Below are 18,116 nucleotides of genomic sequence, written 5' to 3'. Positions count from 1 at the left end.
AATCAAGGAACCGACAGTCAGTAGACCGCGTTCTGATTAAGCTCGACCATTTATTATAATACATTATACTTAATATCTAACGTTCTATAAATTAATAAACGAACAAAACTGAATTGATGATTATTTCGAGCTCATGCATATGCTGCTATTTGCAGTCCAATTTACCTGGCTAGCTCCCACGTTACCAGCTTACCTACCGATGACCCTCCCTACTGACGAACCAACATTCCTAGCTACCCTATTTTCCAGACTACACTACTTTTTCTTCATAGTTTGGCCGGGGGTGCGATGTATACTCTGGAGCGATGTATGTATGAAATTATGAACACATTAGTGTATCATTTTATGTTATTTTCACATGAATCCGAAAGAGGGCGCTCTAGTGCCTGCATTGATAAATCGAAGATGAGTATGATGTAAGCGACGTAGAAGAGGAAGCCTGTTGTTCTTTATTGTATTTTTATTTACTTTTATTTGAAATTGCCTTTCAAGATGACATATCTGTTCTTGGTGTTGGATTTTATCAAACAAATTTCCCTCACAATGTGACTTATACTCCAGTGCGACTTATATAGATATGTTTTTATATATGCATTTTATGGCTGGTGCGATTTATACTCCAGAGCGATTTGTAATCTGGAAAATACGGTATAGAACCAACCAACCAACCAGCCAACCTCTTTCTATACTCACTAAATGTATGTCCCTGGTGTCTAGCTGACGCCATGCAAGGGTCAGTGGTGTTTGCAGCTAGCGTTCAGCTAAAAAGGGCGAGAAACATCTTCAAGACTTTCCTTCCTCTAATCCCCCACCACCAATCCCCGAATAAGAGTGAGAGCCGACCAAAGCCGCCTTTGGGCCTCCAGCCACTAATCTGTAATTTAATTTCCAGCGGGCGTGCAGGCCATGAGGACACCCGGCAAGGTCAACTGCTACTGTACACACAGCATCCCATGCTTTAGCTTAGGGACCAGGACGTAAAAATGTGTGTGTGTTTACTTCTGGGAGGGGGCGTGGGGAGGGTGTGTCGTGCTTTTCTCTTCGAGTTATGCAAGGTAGCTATTTCGCTGACAATGACAAACAAACAAATCAGAGAGCAAATCCATTATTCACAATGTGTTTAGGATGATTGAAAGTATGCAAACAGCAGGATATACACCGAAAATAGAAGCGTGTGAGTTTGTCCACTCAGCAGAGATCTTGCATGGACATGAACTGGCAGTTGTCGGATTTTCAACTTATTTCACATTTTCTGTGACGCTTTTGTTATTATTGTGGTAGAACCTCTAAAGTAGAACAATTTTCAATCTGTCACGAATGCTTGAGTTCAGTGAGCATTCATGGACAGTAGGAACTCACTCCTATTGTAGTCAGACATGTCATCCCTTTTTGTGTTTTGTTGTGTTTTTGCGATTAACATTTAAATCTTAAAATATGACACCATGTCATCATTTAAGATCGTGTGCTTCATTGTGATTGTTTTGTTTTTATTTAAGCTATAATATAAACAGTGATTAACTTTGTCTTTCTAATGTTAAAAAGGCAAAATTATATATATATATATATATATATATATATATATATATATATATATATATATATATATATATTTTAATCATTCAAGTCAAGAGGAATCACTTTTTTTTAACGGATGTTTTTAATTTCTTCCTATAAATGTTTCTTTGGACACTTGTCTGCCAGTTAAAAATGTTACTGGTACTTTGGGACAGTTTGAGCCTCAAGCAGATTATTTCTCTTATTTCCTTTTGGAGTAAAGGTTTGCTGGGGTGGATGTGGGGGTGGCGGTTGGCGGGGGACTAAGTTCATAGAGTGTCTACGAGGCAAAGGTCGAACTTGGCCGAATGTGTTTTATTTTTTGACAGCCTCCCCTGCGGGTGACAAGCATCTTGCAAACTGTGTTGCAAGCGCTTGGATTCCCGTAGTATTGAAACCCTCATCCTGATCCTCAAAATAAGTCCTGCATCCCAGAAGACTTAAGCCATCACCTTCCTGCCAATGACACCACCTTGGCTTTCTTCGCATGGACTGCCCTTTGCGACTTTGCCGAGCCCGTGTGACAATGTGCGAGTTCACAGTCGATTCAACTAGCATATATGCCATATTGTAGATCCGGAAAGTCAAAAGAAGCAAGGAGAAAGTACGCAGCGATATACCAGCCTACAAATCTAACACATCAGCACGCCACAGTTACCAAATTGGTTCCACTTAAACAGAACGTCTCATAGCATTTTTTTTTTCAAGAGCTTGATTCTGGATCCATGGTGGGTTTATCTGGAAGCCAAACAGAGTTAGCAACAGGAAATAATGTTCTTTCTTCTTGAGTGCGACATAATTCCTTCTTTGTCAACCTATGACCATGTCAGCCCATCCTCATACTTATAACAGCGAACGCATTGTACTCGACTTCAGTGGTTCCAGTGCACTTGAAAAATAAGCATCGCTAAGCGTAAACCTGCGAGTTTGAGGTAAAAAAAAAAAAAAAAGTTCATGAGTTAGGATACACAATCACAACTGAACAAGTGATTTTTCTCGGCGTGACTTTACTGCAAAGAGGCACAATTTTGGCATTTGTCATTTGTACTTAAAACGGTCAGCAACGAAGGCTTGTAAACTCTTGTAAACGTGTAAACATCCACACAACTCACCGACAAGATCAAGCATTCCGCGCCGGCCGTAGTCTCGTGTTCAATGAAAACACTCCTTTTATAGAAGGCTGTCGGCGTGTGTTCCATACAACATTTGCAGTTTGCTGGAGCTTAGCCGGCATTCAATTACACAATCGCCTCCGCTTCCAGGAGATGGGAGATGGGGGACGTGGAGCAGACGCTGACAGATAGCGGTTACCCGGGCGACAGAGGCTAATTAGTGAGCGTGGGACAATGACAGAGACCGGCTCTTCTCAAAATGATCAGATTTTTTTTTTTTAAGAAATCTGTCTTTTGCATTGAAAAGTAGCGACTGTAATGCATTCACACTGGCTGGTGGTGGTCTTCCATTGATAAAATGAACATGGAAAAAATATATATATAAAATATATATAAAAAAAAGAAAATTTGGAATGGGAGGGGCACAAGTACATAATGGCGCGTGATGTATGTTGACGGACACTCAAGGGAGCTTCACACTGCAAAAATGATGACGGCGATGATGATGGACTTGAATTGCGCTCAGGCTACGGGGACGCCGCAGTCAGCAGGTTGATGGCTTCTGATGGCTGGAGTGGGATTAAACCGCCAGACTCTTCTCATATCTGCCGCCCGGCTGGAACACCTGAAAAAGAAAAAAATGAGGTGACATTTAGCAGATGATCTTTGAAAGATGCTGGTCACGCCGAGATGGGAAAAATAAGGCGTACAGGTTTACAAATAATACTGTTTACATCAAATGATACCTTTTGGCCATTTGAAAGCCAGCAAAATGAAATTTGGGTAAAATGGGGTTCATTCTCAACACTTGACAGTGTTATGTTTGTTTTTCGACCAGATTATACCAATTATTAATTATTACTTTTTGAATAGGAGAGCAATGTCATATACTTTTCCAAGTTTAAGTGTTTAATGGAGTACTGCAAGCCAATCGATTTAAATGTTGATGGAGAACTTCCTTTAAAGTAAGTTAAATTAAAATTATATGTGGAGATATTCTCTGCTGACCATGGAGATGAATTACATTTCAAAAAGTGGAAGTGTCTTCTGTTGGCGGTAAAAATACGAACATTGTTTGTAATACAACTAAATACATTTTTTTTTTCGTCAGAGATTCAAATCAACTTGTGAAATTCCGAATAAGCCGTCATTTTTACTGTACCGCATCAGGAGAAGAATATTATAATATTTGATATTTTTAGTAATTTTATGAATCAGCAACTGGAGGGGGTTTCTTCCCTGAAACTATTGATGACAACGGTAAAAATCAGGATAGCTTCAACTTCTAAATGAAAATATCTCAAAAACCCGATGCACTAGAAAAAAAATCATTTGTGAAATCAATGTCAAAAACACATTGAACCATCTTGAAAGTTGCTGTTGATCAGTTTATTCTATCAGAGGTGAAAATCTGATTGGGGAGCCGCCTATATCTGACATTGAGTCTGTGGGCGAGATGGTCAGAATATTTGCTCATCGTGACTTCACAATGGAGCTAATTTGCATAACACCGGGAGATCCCATCAGATGGAGTCAATTTGTGTTTATCAGCTCCTAGCAATACCCGCAGGGTTTGGAATCGCGCCAACCTACCCGACACGTCCTAGTCGTCTCAATTCGAAAGCGGGCACGGCTGGAGAATATCAGTATTTCTGTAGTTGCCGTAAATCTGGCTTCAAACGGGCAAAGATGGTCTCCGGCTTCCCCCAAGAGGGCTTAAGCCGTTCAAAGTTCCCGTAAATCAAAAGGGATCGGTGACGGGTTTAGACAAGCACAACCAAGGTCTTAATGTAGCACACCATCTCCTGTGCAATGTGGCAAGAGATTATTAGCCTCCCTCGCTGCACTTAACGTTCACCGTCCCTACTAGGAAACAGAATGAAAGCGTTGCTCTCCTCATGGCTGAATTTTTTCATTTCGGAAGCTATGCATAAAAGTACCACTGAATAACTTGAATAATGTATCCCCAAAGATATAGCGACGAGCTCTGCTAAATGTCGCATTAACTTGAAGCCCACCTTTGTTTACTTCAGTTGAGTGGGCATTATTTCGAAGGGTACCTGTTCATAAAGATGAATTTCCTGTCGTTTACTGTGTATGTCCGAGCCAAAAAAACCTGCGCGATCGACTGGAAATGTAATCTCACCAGGCCAAACCCAAATCTGAAACTGAGCTGACATTCAGCATAAAAGACACCTGACAGTAAACGTCATAGTCAACTGAAACAGTTGACTCGAGGAACCTGGGCTCTTCAGTTCTTAATCTAAACCACCGAGCGGCAAACGTTTTGGTGAGTGTTTGCCAGGGTAGCGGGTATTGACTTTTTGTCAGGGCCGCAAACGTCACTTGTATTTTTTCAATGTCCTTGCGACAAGTAAAAACATCGGAGAACGCCTGGTGAACGTTTGCGACCTTGAAGGAACCCTCGCATGGACGCAAATTCGCTCCATTTGCAAACAAACGTTCGCCCCTCAGCGGGGTGCAGGCATCAGAATGTAGAGTTGCCTTATTTATGTCTCTGGTGGGAGTGTCCCCAAGGGGGTGGGCACAGGAGGGTTGTTGTTGTTGTTGTTGATGATGCTGATGTTGTTGTTGCCATGTGTGGCTGATAAACAGCTTTGATCAGCCCCAGGGGACAAAGCCATCAGGCATAGGTAGGACAACTGGACACTGAAGATTGAGAACGAAAGATTGTGTTAAAGGCGATACATCTACAAACCAAGAGTCCGGTTGCCCCGATTCTCCTTTCACTCATATTTTCTAAGAATTTTGCTCACATGAAAAAATGGGTGGCATCTTCTAAATCAGGGGTGGGCAATTATTTTCCCGGGGTGGGGGGCAAATGAGATGCAGAAAATATTGTGGAGGCCTGGGCTAAAAGTTAGAAATAGGACTATTTGCTACAAAATGAGATGAGTAAGAGACCTTGTGGCTTTTCACTCACTGTCTCTAACTTTACCTTGTCTCGATCACCACACATGACAGCTTGCTCAGCTGATGTCGCGCAACGAACTTTTGAAGCCAGCCTCGGGACGCTTCGAAGTCTTCGATGCTCATAGCGCTATGGAACTCGCCTCCTCTCTTACTAGCGGTCCAGTTTGCGGAAAGTTTTTAACATGATAACAATTAAACCATTCTAGGAAATGTTAATTTACTCGAGCCACAAGCAATTCACTCTGAGCATGGAAAGTGCCAGAATCACTGAGTAAGAATCGCTTCCTTGTTTTTCAGTCTTGTAGATTTGAGTCTTTCCGACGCCAGGCGTCTCCTGAATGATTCATACTTTGTTACCCGGTTCGTTTAATCAGATACATATCACTTTCCCTTCCATGGTCATTACTCTCTCCCTCTTTCTTCGTCTTCCCCTCCCTCCCTGTGCTCTGCAACTTGAAGTAACTGCGCCACCTGGTGTTGACATACCTGTCATTACAAGTCCAAACGAAATGAATGCAATCAAACCTTAATTGTGCACCAATCTTCGGCGGGCCGGATTAAAAAAGACCAACGGGCCGGATCCGGCCCGCGGGCTGTAGTTTGCCCACCCCTACACCTTTTAAAATCTAAATGGTGTACCAGGTGGTGATAAAAATGTCTGGAAAGAAGCGCTGAGCTCTTAGTGACTATGATTGCAGGCAGTCAATAAACCTTCCAAAATACAAATGTGTGCAGTATTCGGGTTTTGAAAGGCCATTCAAATACGTGCAAAAAATGTTAAAACCCTAAATAGGAGCCCTTCCCTTTCCTCACCTTAATATTTGGTCGGATAAACGCGGATTGGAATACTTCCATTGAATGGGGCATTGGCTTTCATTCTGCAAGAGATCTTGGTCTTTTGAGTACAGGAATGATTTGTATGTGCAGCAATGCCGCTTAACCATTGTCACGAGGAGTGAAGCCACGAGCGAGCGTCTTATGCCGCCACTTGTTAACCAACCTTAACTTGAATACACTGATTTCTGCGTGTGTTCCGCATGTTCACGTTATTTTCTGTCTCCATGCCGAAAATGACACATTGTGTTTATAGACGCACATATATGTGTGCGTATACAAGTTATCCGTACTTTGCCCGTTTTGTTATTCCAATTGATCGTTAACTACCATCTATACGGGAATAACTGTCCGCTCACGCATGTAAACGGGTTTTCCCAAATGTTGCAAAAAATTGAATTTTGAACTCAACTCAAATACTGAGCGCATGTAAACGTAGTCAATGTTTCTCGCCTCATATTCACCCTGAGGTTGTGTTCCATTTGCAGCAAAACGAAAGCCGTCAGTGTACCAATACTTTTGGATGAATGCCCCGTTCAACTGTTCCATTTTCATTTCTGTAAACAACTGATATCCATGCATCCAAAATATACGGGTCTGTTCCTCTGTAGTCACGTTTGGACAAGTTTGGCTGTCATCCTTGTCAACATTAGCATGAAGCGAGCGATGGGTTTGAAGCGTTAAAATGCTGACTGGCAAGATTGCCACAAACAAACAGAGGCTTTCCACGTCCAACTTTGCATTTTCTCCAACACTTGTCCTCATTATGGTCACGGGTGAGCTGGAGCCTAACCCAGCTGTCTTTGGGCAAGAGGCTGTCAACACACTGGACTGGTCGCTAGTTAATTGCAAGGCACATATAGCCAACCCTTCACACACACATGAACACATCGTGGCCATTGAAAGACTTTCTATGCAAAAAAGTCTTGGCAGTAATGTAGACGATCACCAAAATAGTATTGTGTCCAGGATCTTTTAACAAGGAGGAAGCCAAATTAAACGCCACCGTGTTAAACAGGCAGAAGCAATCCTCCACTCCCAACAACTCGAGCCGCGACGCTGATGGACGGATTCATTTGCGGCAGGTACTCCAAATTGCGGGCTGCTTTGAATGGCCTATCAGAGCTTGTTCATGTGCAAAATAAGGCAGATTCAATCTCATCAACCATTTCTTTCCTTCCCATCATCCACTACTGGGGGGGAAAAAAAGGACCACAGTTCATCCTGCGGAGTTTGCAGCCTTCCTTCTAATTTGTATATTTGAGGAACATTACACATTACACACAAAGAACAGCGGGGCTGCCGCTTTATGACACCGTGGCGCCAAAGCACAATCAGAGGAAGCCATCAAAGGCAAACACCGGCGATGAAACCGAGAAACTAAAAAAAATAAATACAAATGTTGAGGAGATTTGGCGCATAATGAGTAAAGACGCTTAAAAGCTCGGTAAAGATCATTACCGGGAGCATCAAAAGCATGCGAGACCATTTCTCTCGTTGCGAGGACTGGTAATTATGAAGTATCGTCTAAAGCTGCACAGAGACAATATGCATTTACATTCATTTGCGTAGCTCACATTACCTGAAACCAATCAGTGTTTGGCTGATGGGAGGACTGCGCCGGAAATAAGATCCCCGGGGAACTTCTTGAATACTACAACGCATGTTTACGTCCTATACAAATATCTAAGACAGCCTTGACCTTGTACAGCATTGTTCTGTATCGTCTTACACTGCGTTTTCTGCGAGCAGATAGGGGTTAGCAGTTACCACCCACATACTCAACAAATATCGACGCATGAAAAGACGAATGTTTTAAAACCCCAGAGTAAAATGCACTCATGTTGATTTTTGAAATTATTAAGCTTTTAAATGTCCCAAGTCAAGGATGGTGCGCTAACTCAAACCAGTATACACAAAAGAGGCAGTCGGCATTTCATTCATGAATATACGGGTTGATGCAAAAGAGATACGAGTTTACTTCATTCCGTGACCACGTATCTCACAAATCCGTACTGTATTTTCCGCACTAAAAGGCGCACCTGAACGCATTATTTTTTCTTAAAAGCTCACGGCGCACCTTAATATCCGTTGCGCCGTGTCTATGGTCATTACGGTAATATGTCAACCCCGAAATGGTTTCTTACTCGAGACATGCTTACAACGCAGAGTTTAAATATAAGGCGATTGGTTTCACAGTTGACCACAAAATAGTTAACGAGTTAACGAGTCAATGTTATAACTTGCTGTTGGTTAAGTGAACTGTGTCGCATCTTTATTCAGTAAGTTTTACTGACATCTGATCGTCGCTATATAAATCAGGGTGTAGTGTAGTGTTCTCTTGGCATTTCCTTGAGCGTAGCTCTATCTAGTGGATGCATTGTAGATTGAGTATTATAATGCGGTGCGTACAATATATGAAAAAAAAAGACAAAATAGCCCATTCGTTGAAGGTGCACCTCATAATCCAGTGCGCCTTTTAGTGTGGAAAATACGGTATTTCAAATCATCTTTCCCACGAGGAAAATGAATGGAAATGTAATTTATCCGATCCAAAAACAATATATAAACGTGTATACCTTTTTTCCACGAGTTTGCCGCCATTTCCAGATCCAGTTCGTAAAGTGTGGCCCGAGAATGAATTATTTCTAAGAGAATGATTGTTTCTAAACGCATAGGAGCATTTCCGAACAAACAACATTGAACTATTGGCATTCCACTGGGCTAGCACAAACGTGCATCTTTATTTGCTGACAGTTCACTTGAGATCAATGCATCTCTAATGTCCACAAAAAGAAAAAGACAAAAAAAAACAAACCAATATTGCTGTGGCTGCCAAAAGCTGCTGGGCTTTGCAAAAAAAAAAAAAAAAAGATTGCAAGCTGTGTGAGACTCAATCATTTTTATCAAAACCTATGTGCAAAAATAACTATGCATAAATGTATGGAAAGAGGGTTACAGGCTCGGATATTCCTTGGTTGGCAACTTTGGCGGAATCCTGTCCTTGACTCTCCACTGGTTGCTAAGCACCCTGAAGGAGAAAACCGAAGGCTGCCAGTAAATGTCAAACTAAAAAGTTTGAGCATTCAATGAACGGAGACAGTTCCTCAGGGGTTACTTGAACAATATTTATCCTGCACATACAGTATCTTTTTGACTCTTTCAGAAATATGTCTGTGGGTCTCGCAAGAAATAGAGATCTATCCCTGCTAATCTGATATTGGCCACAATGGATAACACAAAATGGTGAACTCCACTGGAGGAAAAGGGCCACAATAAACATCGAAGCAAAAATGGACACTAGCTGGCTGTGCATTACAATCGATAACGCGTGCATCCATTCATCTTCGACGTGCTTCTCCTGGTTTCGGTCTTTGGCGTTCGACTGCCAAGAAGCTCTTCGCTTGCGGCCACCCCAATTAGTTCCAGCAAAAACGAGAAATCTGTTGCCCTTCCCAGTCGTCCCAGTCCAATTGAACGCATCCGTTACCTCGCAAGAGGCTTTTTCTCCTTCCTGGTCAAACAAGGTACGGCACCATAAAAAGACCCGTGGCCGTTGTAGTGTGTTAATTATAAGACTCTCACCCACAGCCCACCGGCAACCCCGTGGAGGCTGATTTGTACACGGCTGTGCATTAATCTTTACTCTTCACACTAAAAGGAGGGTTTGAAGAGACTGCTGTGGTAAGCTCCAAAGGCAAGGTGACTGGAGGAGCAGACGGAAGGTTGAAAGAAAGCAGAAAAATAAAAGCGGCATTTTATTCGCCGCTCGCAGCGGGACGCCGGCCGCCTCGATAGGCGAGTGAGTCATTTTTTTGCCCCCGCCGTGTTACATCCTCGCTATGTTAATCGGATTGAATATTTAAAATGACACCGTGTGACATTCCCAGCGACCTCCTCCTTTCCACCTGCGTCGTGATTTTGTTTGTTTCCCCACGCGGCGTGAAGGTGACCGTCAATTTAGAGGCTGCTGAAGGGCCACGACGTGCTTATTTTTGCCGCTATTTTATCAGGACACCTTAGGTCAGCGAGGATGTCCGCCGAGCCAATTTATGCTGTCAGATTCAAGCCTTATTTGCTCGTTTCTGATGATAACGACAGACTCAAATGACAGTGAGCTACAGAGGATCCTTGGCTAGAAAAATGATGCTTAACGGTCATGACCCCCCCAAATATATCTCCAAATATGGTGCTTTAAAAAAAAGTGAAACATGAAGGAAATTAAAAGTGTGGAAAGATGGTAAAATCTATTCTTTGACTCACAGGAAGCCAGTGTTGTGATTTGTGTGATGTGGTGAGGTTTCCTCATGCCTGTTAGGAATCCGGCGGCAGTAATTTAGATGAGCTGCAGCTGCCTGATTGATTTTTTTTCCTAAGACCTGTAAAGACACAATTAAAGTAATCCAGCCTCCTGAAAATAAAAGTATGAAAAAGATTTTCGGCTTCTGATTGAGACAGAAAAGCCCTAATTCGAGTGTGGGTTTACAAGGGGGTAATAGGCAGATTTAGTTTTGGTTTTTAAACGGTTCAAAGTCACGTCCGAGTCAATAATTCCGCCAAGATTTCTGACTTGATTTGTCAAAGATGATGTGTAAGCGAGCGCTTATCTTGGACCTTTCTTATTGTCTTTTCTGGATTGAGATGGAGAAAATCTGGGTCCATCCACTCGTGAATTTCATTCATACACGTACTTAATGAAAGTAAGGGACAATAAGTCATGGGATGACGCTGAAATGTCAGTGGCGTGTCATCTGCATCGTATGATGCACCCCGCCGCTCCCCCCGAAGTCAGCCTGGATAGACTTCCAGTTCACACGAGACCCTAATGAGGACAAGCGCGAGAGAAAATATACGCATGAAAATTAAAGCTTCGTTCGTTAGACTGCCTGCAGAGCTAATTAAGGTTTTACGATTGTAATGGTTTGAGCTTTGAGACAAATTATTTCGATTTCCTGTGATTATGTTTGTAGATCAATCGCGCTTGACCTGAGCCGTTCCCACTCTACTCCTACTTACTTTTGATTGATTCCTGAGGGCACGGTTTCTTTCCAGATGTCAGATGAGGCATACCCCTGAGAAGATGCGGGTTGGTTGCCGTGCTCCAAAACACTGACAAGTGCACTGGCTTATTATTTTCCATATTTGCCCACAGCACATCACTGAACTCGGGACTCTGCGGTTCACAACAAGTCCTTCCAGAATGAGCCATCCCATAAAAACGACATATTTTTCTGTAAACAAACACTGCAGTTTTTTTAAGATAATTTAATTGAAGAATGCATTACTTGGCTTATCAGTCCTCACCATTCGTCTTTTTGTCTGTCATCTCCAAACGCACAGCATGCATATCTCGCCGTCGCAATATCCCAGCGGTCTCCATTCTGCCCATGCACTTCCGCATCAGCGCCGCAACGCCACGAAGCTCACGCGCAAGCTCTCATCTGCATTATACCTAATCTTTGCCTAATTGAGCCCGGAGGCAGCGGCTTTCAATGGAGGCACCTTCTTTTTTTTTCCCCTGGCAAAAAGAGGAAGGAGAAAGAGCTATCTGAGGGAGACAAGTGGTAAACAGAGCAGCACTCTCGTCTTGTTCATTAGCTGTCATTGATTCATTTGCGTAGCACAGCCGGCGTGCAAACACTGCTCATGTATTCCACATAGAAATGTGAACATTGTGAAAATAGCACAGTGCTTTCCTCCCACTATTCAATATTTAGGCTCTGGTGAGTAAAGGCCTTCTAATATTTTTTTTTTTTACCATTCACCATTTATTATTCTTCCGATGAATGCATTGCCTTTGTGAAATCACATTTATTTAACCCTTTCAGGGACAGTGGTTACTACGGTGGACAGCTTGTCATGTTAGCAGGTAACAGGGTGCATGAAAGGATTAAGATAAAAGTCACGAGGGACCACAGCAGACAAAGGACCTAGCACAAACATAGCCTAGCGTAGTGACATATGGCAAGAAAGAAGTTTATGTATACATATACTTAAATAGAAAAAGTGTCTGCAGTCAAGATAATGTGACGTGCTACTTCGCCTCAGTGAATTCTGGATGAAGAAAAATTAAGAGCCGTGCGCGAGTGTGTGTGTGCATGTGACATCAGTGAGTCTGCATGTTCGTGTCTGGCCATGAGTTATGACCGACGGCAGCTCTTGCCTGAGTGTGCTGATTCTATCTATGCATTTTTACTGTTCTCCCGGGGCTCAATAGACAGCTGACAAGTGCCTCGGTGACTGTGGCTCTCCTTTCTTACAAGGCAAGAGCGAGTCAAGTCATGCTGGAAATAAAATAAAATAAAAATCACAGTAAACCATCAATTTCTGTAGCATAGGGATTTGCTTGATTGACAAGTACTGTACTGTATATTTCATTAAAAAAAAAATGTGATGCAGTGATGTGCATTTATTCCTGTTAATGTCTGTAGAAAATTTGCACCCAGCGACAAGATGACGAAACTCTTTTTTTTCTGCCATCTCAGTCCAAATACGTTCGGACGAGGGTAAAGCGGGGGGATAAAACTGGCTGAGACGGCCGCATGCATAATTTAAAGACTACACAGCCAGTCATACCCAACTGAGAAAGACATCTTACGCCTCCCTTGGAGAGATTCCAATGTTAAGCATCCTTTGTGTTAGTTTGCGCTGAGCCACACCTGACAAACAAGACAGTGAAGGACTCAAGGAATTCCCCCTTTTCTCTTCCCACCTTGTCCTCACTTCCCCTTCCTGCCGACAGCATCAGCAAAGAGTTTTAATCTCTTTCCCCTTTCGGGGAGAGCTCTTCAGATAACGCCGACTGTGCAGCAAACACTCACGGCAAGGACTCCTAATCTTGGCAAAGTATATGCAAATACATAGGGGGTGGATTAAATCTATATTTCTCAGATGTGCTGAAGCAGGGAGGAAATGGCCATTACGTGGCACTAATTGCACTTCTCTGTGCAAAAATGTAATCTCTTCTTATCGTCCGACGTCCCCAGGTGCCTGACCTGGAGCTACAGCACCCCTGTTATTGTTTAATTTGTGTGCCAAACAGCACTTGGGTTGCATGATCATCAGTAAAATGACTAGCAATGAAACTGATGTCTTGATGTCCGCAGTCAATCAATCTCAGCAGTTTCTATTGCGCTTGTTATGAGGGTCGCAGTCGAGCTGGAGCCTCTCCAAGTTGACTGAGAGCCTTGTCAATCACAGGGCAGGTTACCAACAACCATTCACACTCACATTCGCACTGAGGGACAATTTTGGGTTGAACCCGAGGAAGCCACAGTCTATGAAGAAAAAGCACACAAGCATAGGATGTTCCAACAAATTAGAACTAAAAAAAAAATAGCAAAACTTGTTAAATACTTCAATAAAGTACAACCGAACTCAATTTTGCTCCCGCTGCCTTTTTAAAAACACAGGCTAACGTGCGTGGATGAAACCATATTTTTTAAGCTAGCGTACGTTTTACCATGCCCGCGTTTAAAAAGAAAATGTGTGTGTTAAATATAGGAATAGCCTTTCAACACGGCGGTTATGGTTTAGGTAAATACGGTAATTTTTTTTCACTTTATATTATTTATTAAAGGATTTTATTTTCTGTTTTGAGGTCGGAAGAACTTGCCAGATTGCGTTCAACTTTGGAAGTTCTGCTTTTCAGGTCAAAAAGTGACCAAGCGAGCGTACCAGGTGTGAGGCAGAAATTTATTTACCATGTCGTCTGATCTCGGTTGCTGGTAATGACGCCATAAAAGCCTTGCGCAAATAAACATAAGTCACGGATGAACATGTATCGATAAGGCGGAGGTTTATGAAAACAAAGTGCCCCTGGACTCCCGAACAAGTTAATTAAATGCAGAGGCGGGCTTGATTAAATAAGATATGCCGCGGTCGTAGTAAACGCGCAAATCAATACCAAAAAGCGCCACACAAATATTAGAGTAATTGATCAAGGATGATTCAGCAGCAAGAGAGGTTGAAAATGCGAGCAGGATATTAGCGAGCAATGGGAGCAGCGGTGAAGGTCAGTGGATACTACGGTAATGACCAACGCCCTTTCTTTGACTCCTACGGGCCAGACTTTATTTTGGCTAGTTACAGGAAATTACTTTCGCTATTTTCCATCATCTTCTGCTCGCGCCGGGCTTGCACGCGTTGGCTTTATAGCGATGACCAATCAGGGTGCAATAAAAACAAGCTGTAACTGGCCAAGCCTGTAATGAAAAGGATTCACGCAACTGACACCAAACCGACGGTTATTAAAGTAAGAGTTAGAGGCGCATGGGAGCACTAATACAGTGCGGATCCGTACTTTATGTTAATGTCATCTGCTCTATTATTGCCTACCGCCGCGACGATACACGCAAGCCTGTATGGCCGCCCAAGAATAGACACCAAGAGCGAGCCATAGCTTGGGAATCTGCAAAATAATACACAATAAATGATTGTGGTGCGTCATTTGAAAAAGGAGCAAAACCAACTGTACATATAGTAGGGGTCACCAACCTTTTTCAAACTAAAAGATACTTCTTAGGTAGTGATTAATGTGAAGCGCTACCAGTTTGATACACCCTTCTGAAAAAAAAAAGTTTAAATTACCTTCAATAATTGTATTATATTATTACAAATGATATATTATCATTTGTGTGACAATCATATTTAAACTTTTTTGTCATGAAACAATGCTTTTATTTTCATAACATTGCAATCGTGTTTTTTTCCCTTCAAATTATGACTTTGTTCTCATAACTAACCTTTAAAAAGCAAAGCACGTAGCGTGCACATGATGACCACAAAATCACTTTAGGCAAGCATTAAATTAATATTGAAAATAATAATCATCTTTCTTTGAGGTGTACACACGAAATCTGACCTCTGCATTTGACCCATCACAGCAACCGCACAATGTTAGTGGGATGCACTGATGATATTAACACTATTACGATACAGCTAATTCCCCGTTTTACTATTAACACTGGTTAATAGAGGTGGGAATCACCACAAGTGTGAGAAACAGACAATTATCGTATTGTCATGATACGTTAGCCACAATGACATTCGATTTAATCGTTAAAGTGGTTTATTGGTTGTACGAATGAGAACAAGAAATTGAAGAGTAACGGCCGAATATCTGGGAGAAAGACTTGCCGCAAAACAATAAGAGTCTGTCATGCCCTGTCCGAGCCCCTCTGAGTCAGTCTCATGCAGAGGCAATCATGGAGAGAGGTTACGCTATCAGGAATGTGACAACGCGCATCTTCTCCAAGTGGAACATCGATGCCACCTCAGATCTACGCCGCTGACGTTTGACGTCGTTTGGGCCGCGGCAGAATGGGCGAAGTGGAGCGACGCCAAAGAGTCCTCCTCCAAGTGTACCCTTGCCAGAGGCCGCCCGTGAGTCAGTCTGCTTCGAGCCAAAACAGGCTACTTCCACCTTGTGATGTGACCCGCCCTTGGATTCATGCCACATTCACTGAATCGTTTTTGATGACAATTCCAGATGATGGCACCCTCTAATGGTGCCTTGTTGAATCCAATTTGCCATCTGTTTTAAAGTACTTCTCTTGTGTGGTACTTTTATTGAAGAGGAAACATTAATTCGTTTTCCGATCCGCTTATCCGCACAAGGGTCGTGGGGGGGTGGCTGCTAGAGCCTATCCCAGCTGTCTTCGGGCAGTAGGCGGGGGACACCCTGAACCGGTTGCCAGCCAATCGCAGGGCACACATAGACGAACGGCCATCCGCGCTCACACTCACACCTAGGGACAATTTTGAGTGTTCATCCTGCCATGCATGTTTTTGGAATGTGGGAGGAAACCGGAGTACCCGCAGAAAACCCACGCAGGCCCGGGGAGAACATGCAAACCCCTCACAGGGAGGCCGGAGCTGGAATTGCACCCGGTACCTTTGCACTGTGAGGTTGACGCGATAACCACTGGACCACCGGGTTGCCAAGAGGAAACCCAATGTGCAAAATAAAAATGGTTTTGGTCAGATATGATGAGCAATACAGCTGCAGCAAGATAAACATCGCTGAGTTTCAAGCCAATTGTAGCGGGACAGGTAGCTGTGTGTGGAGGTATTTTACAATGCAGGGAACTGGTGATCAAAATTTAACAAGACACCTCATTTGAATTCATCTGACACATTAGGTGGGTAGGGAAGTCCGGTTCCCTGAGAGTTATATATATCCTGCCTGTTTAGATCCCTTCCTACTCCGAACACACCTCCTTCAAAGTCAGCTCAGCAAGCTCTGTATAGGCCTGTAATGACCATGAACGATGGAAACAGACCTCTGCATTCGGGTCTTTGGTAGATGTTTTTGTTTTGGTTAGCAATGGCAATTTAAGGGTCGAAGCGGTTATCCTTTGACGAGCTTCATGTGAACCATACGCTGCTTTTCCATGACAAATTCCCGCCCCACACCACATGGCATTGCACCACACCGCCCAGCCTCCGTTGATTTTCCAATGCAACAAGCTGGCTGGGGGTCAGATGAACTGAAATGTGCAAGCCTCCACTGCACAGTAACATTTCACGAGTGGCGAATGCCGGGAAGTGCTTTTGCACAGAAGCTTTCACATATAAGATGAAAAATCAATTTCCGGGTTTGAGGCAGTGAGACAGCCGCCGGCCGTGACAACTACAGTTCATAGCCAATATTTTGTGTTTTACAATGATATTGAACCATATTTTTGGTTTCATATGTGCCATGGATGAAATAGGGGCGATAATGATTTAGTGAGCGGCACACAAAGCTCGCCGCCAGCGATCATTGACACTGAACTGAGTCTCATTAATTTGCCCGCCTCTTCGAGTCAATGGCTCGTCGCCCTCAGTCTCTGGAGGCCACCCAAATCCGCCACCCCGAGTCGGGGTCCATGACCGCCGGGCCGGGGGTGCAGCAAGCCTCCGGGCTGAGACTGGAAACCTCTCATTATTCAAGGGAATGGGCCCTGCATTTTGTATTTCCTTGGGTTGTCTCGAAGTGATATTAAAATTGTTTTAAAGATTTGAAACTTTCTGTGTGATAGAAGTGCAAACCCCCCCCAAAAAAAACAAACACACAAAAACCCCCCCCAGAAATCGGGGGGGTGCAAATACTTCTTGACGGCATTGTATGTACTGTATTTTTATGACATGGTAGCATCAGCGATTGGCTAGAGTGCTAAATAGGTAGCTAAAGAATCTATAATACTGCCCATGTTTGCATTTTCAAATCATAATTTCTACTAGCAAATCACAATACTAGCACTGGCGGGCTGCTGGTGTGGTCCTCACGGGCTTCCTGATGCCCACGGGCACCATGTTGGAGACCCCTCCTTTAGAGTGTTTATAAGGGAGGGGCAAACACATTGTTTATCAAGTCCAATAAAACAGAATTGTCACATCAACGCTGTGATTTGTGAAATCAAAATGCCAACACATCTCATATTTCTGTCGTACCGAATGAATGTCGCTGAGGCTTATTACGGCACACTTACCTTTCGCCTCCGGAGACGCTGCCCCTCAGGGCGAGTGTGCTCAAAGGGAGACAAAAACAAATAAAGACAGGCGATCTACATTCACATCACACTCACCCTCGTTGTCTTTGGGCCTTAGCTCTTCAGTAGTGTCATTGCTGAGGAGGAAAAGACGAGATTAGCATGAGATGCACATTAAGACAGCTTCGCGGGAAGTTCTCCCCTCTTG

At 43.1% G+C, this 18,116-nt stretch overlaps 1 protein-coding gene across 3 annotated transcripts in view; it reads right to left on the bottom strand.

Annotated features, from left to right (window-relative positions):
• Nucleotides 1-3,230: 3,230 nt before the first annotated feature.
• Nucleotides 3,231-18,116, bottom strand: part of cd276 (CD276 molecule) — a 74,402-nt gene continuing 59,516 nt past the window's right edge. The window contains exons 7-8 of one of the 3 annotated variants that reach the window (XM_052062929.1): nucleotides 18,005-18,045; nucleotides 3,231-3,291 (exon numbers count right to left, since the gene is read on the bottom strand). In XM_052062929.1, coding sequence (XP_051918889.1) covers nucleotides 18,023-18,045 — 23 coding nt within the window. In that variant the 3' untranslated portion in view covers nucleotides 3,231-3,291; nucleotides 18,005-18,022. Of the gene's footprint in view, nucleotides 3,292-18,000; nucleotides 18,046-18,116 lie in introns of those variants that run through there. The other 2 variants (XM_052062928.1, XM_052062930.1) reach the window with 2 other exon arrangements.

The sequence above is a fragment of the Hippocampus zosterae genome, chromosome 4, assembly GCF_025434085.1.
Source record: "Hippocampus zosterae strain Florida chromosome 4, ASM2543408v3, whole genome shotgun sequence".
Taxonomy (NCBI): domain Eukaryota; kingdom Metazoa; phylum Chordata; class Actinopteri; order Syngnathiformes; family Syngnathidae; genus Hippocampus; species Hippocampus zosterae.
This window is presented reverse-complemented; position numbering and strand designations above follow the sequence as displayed.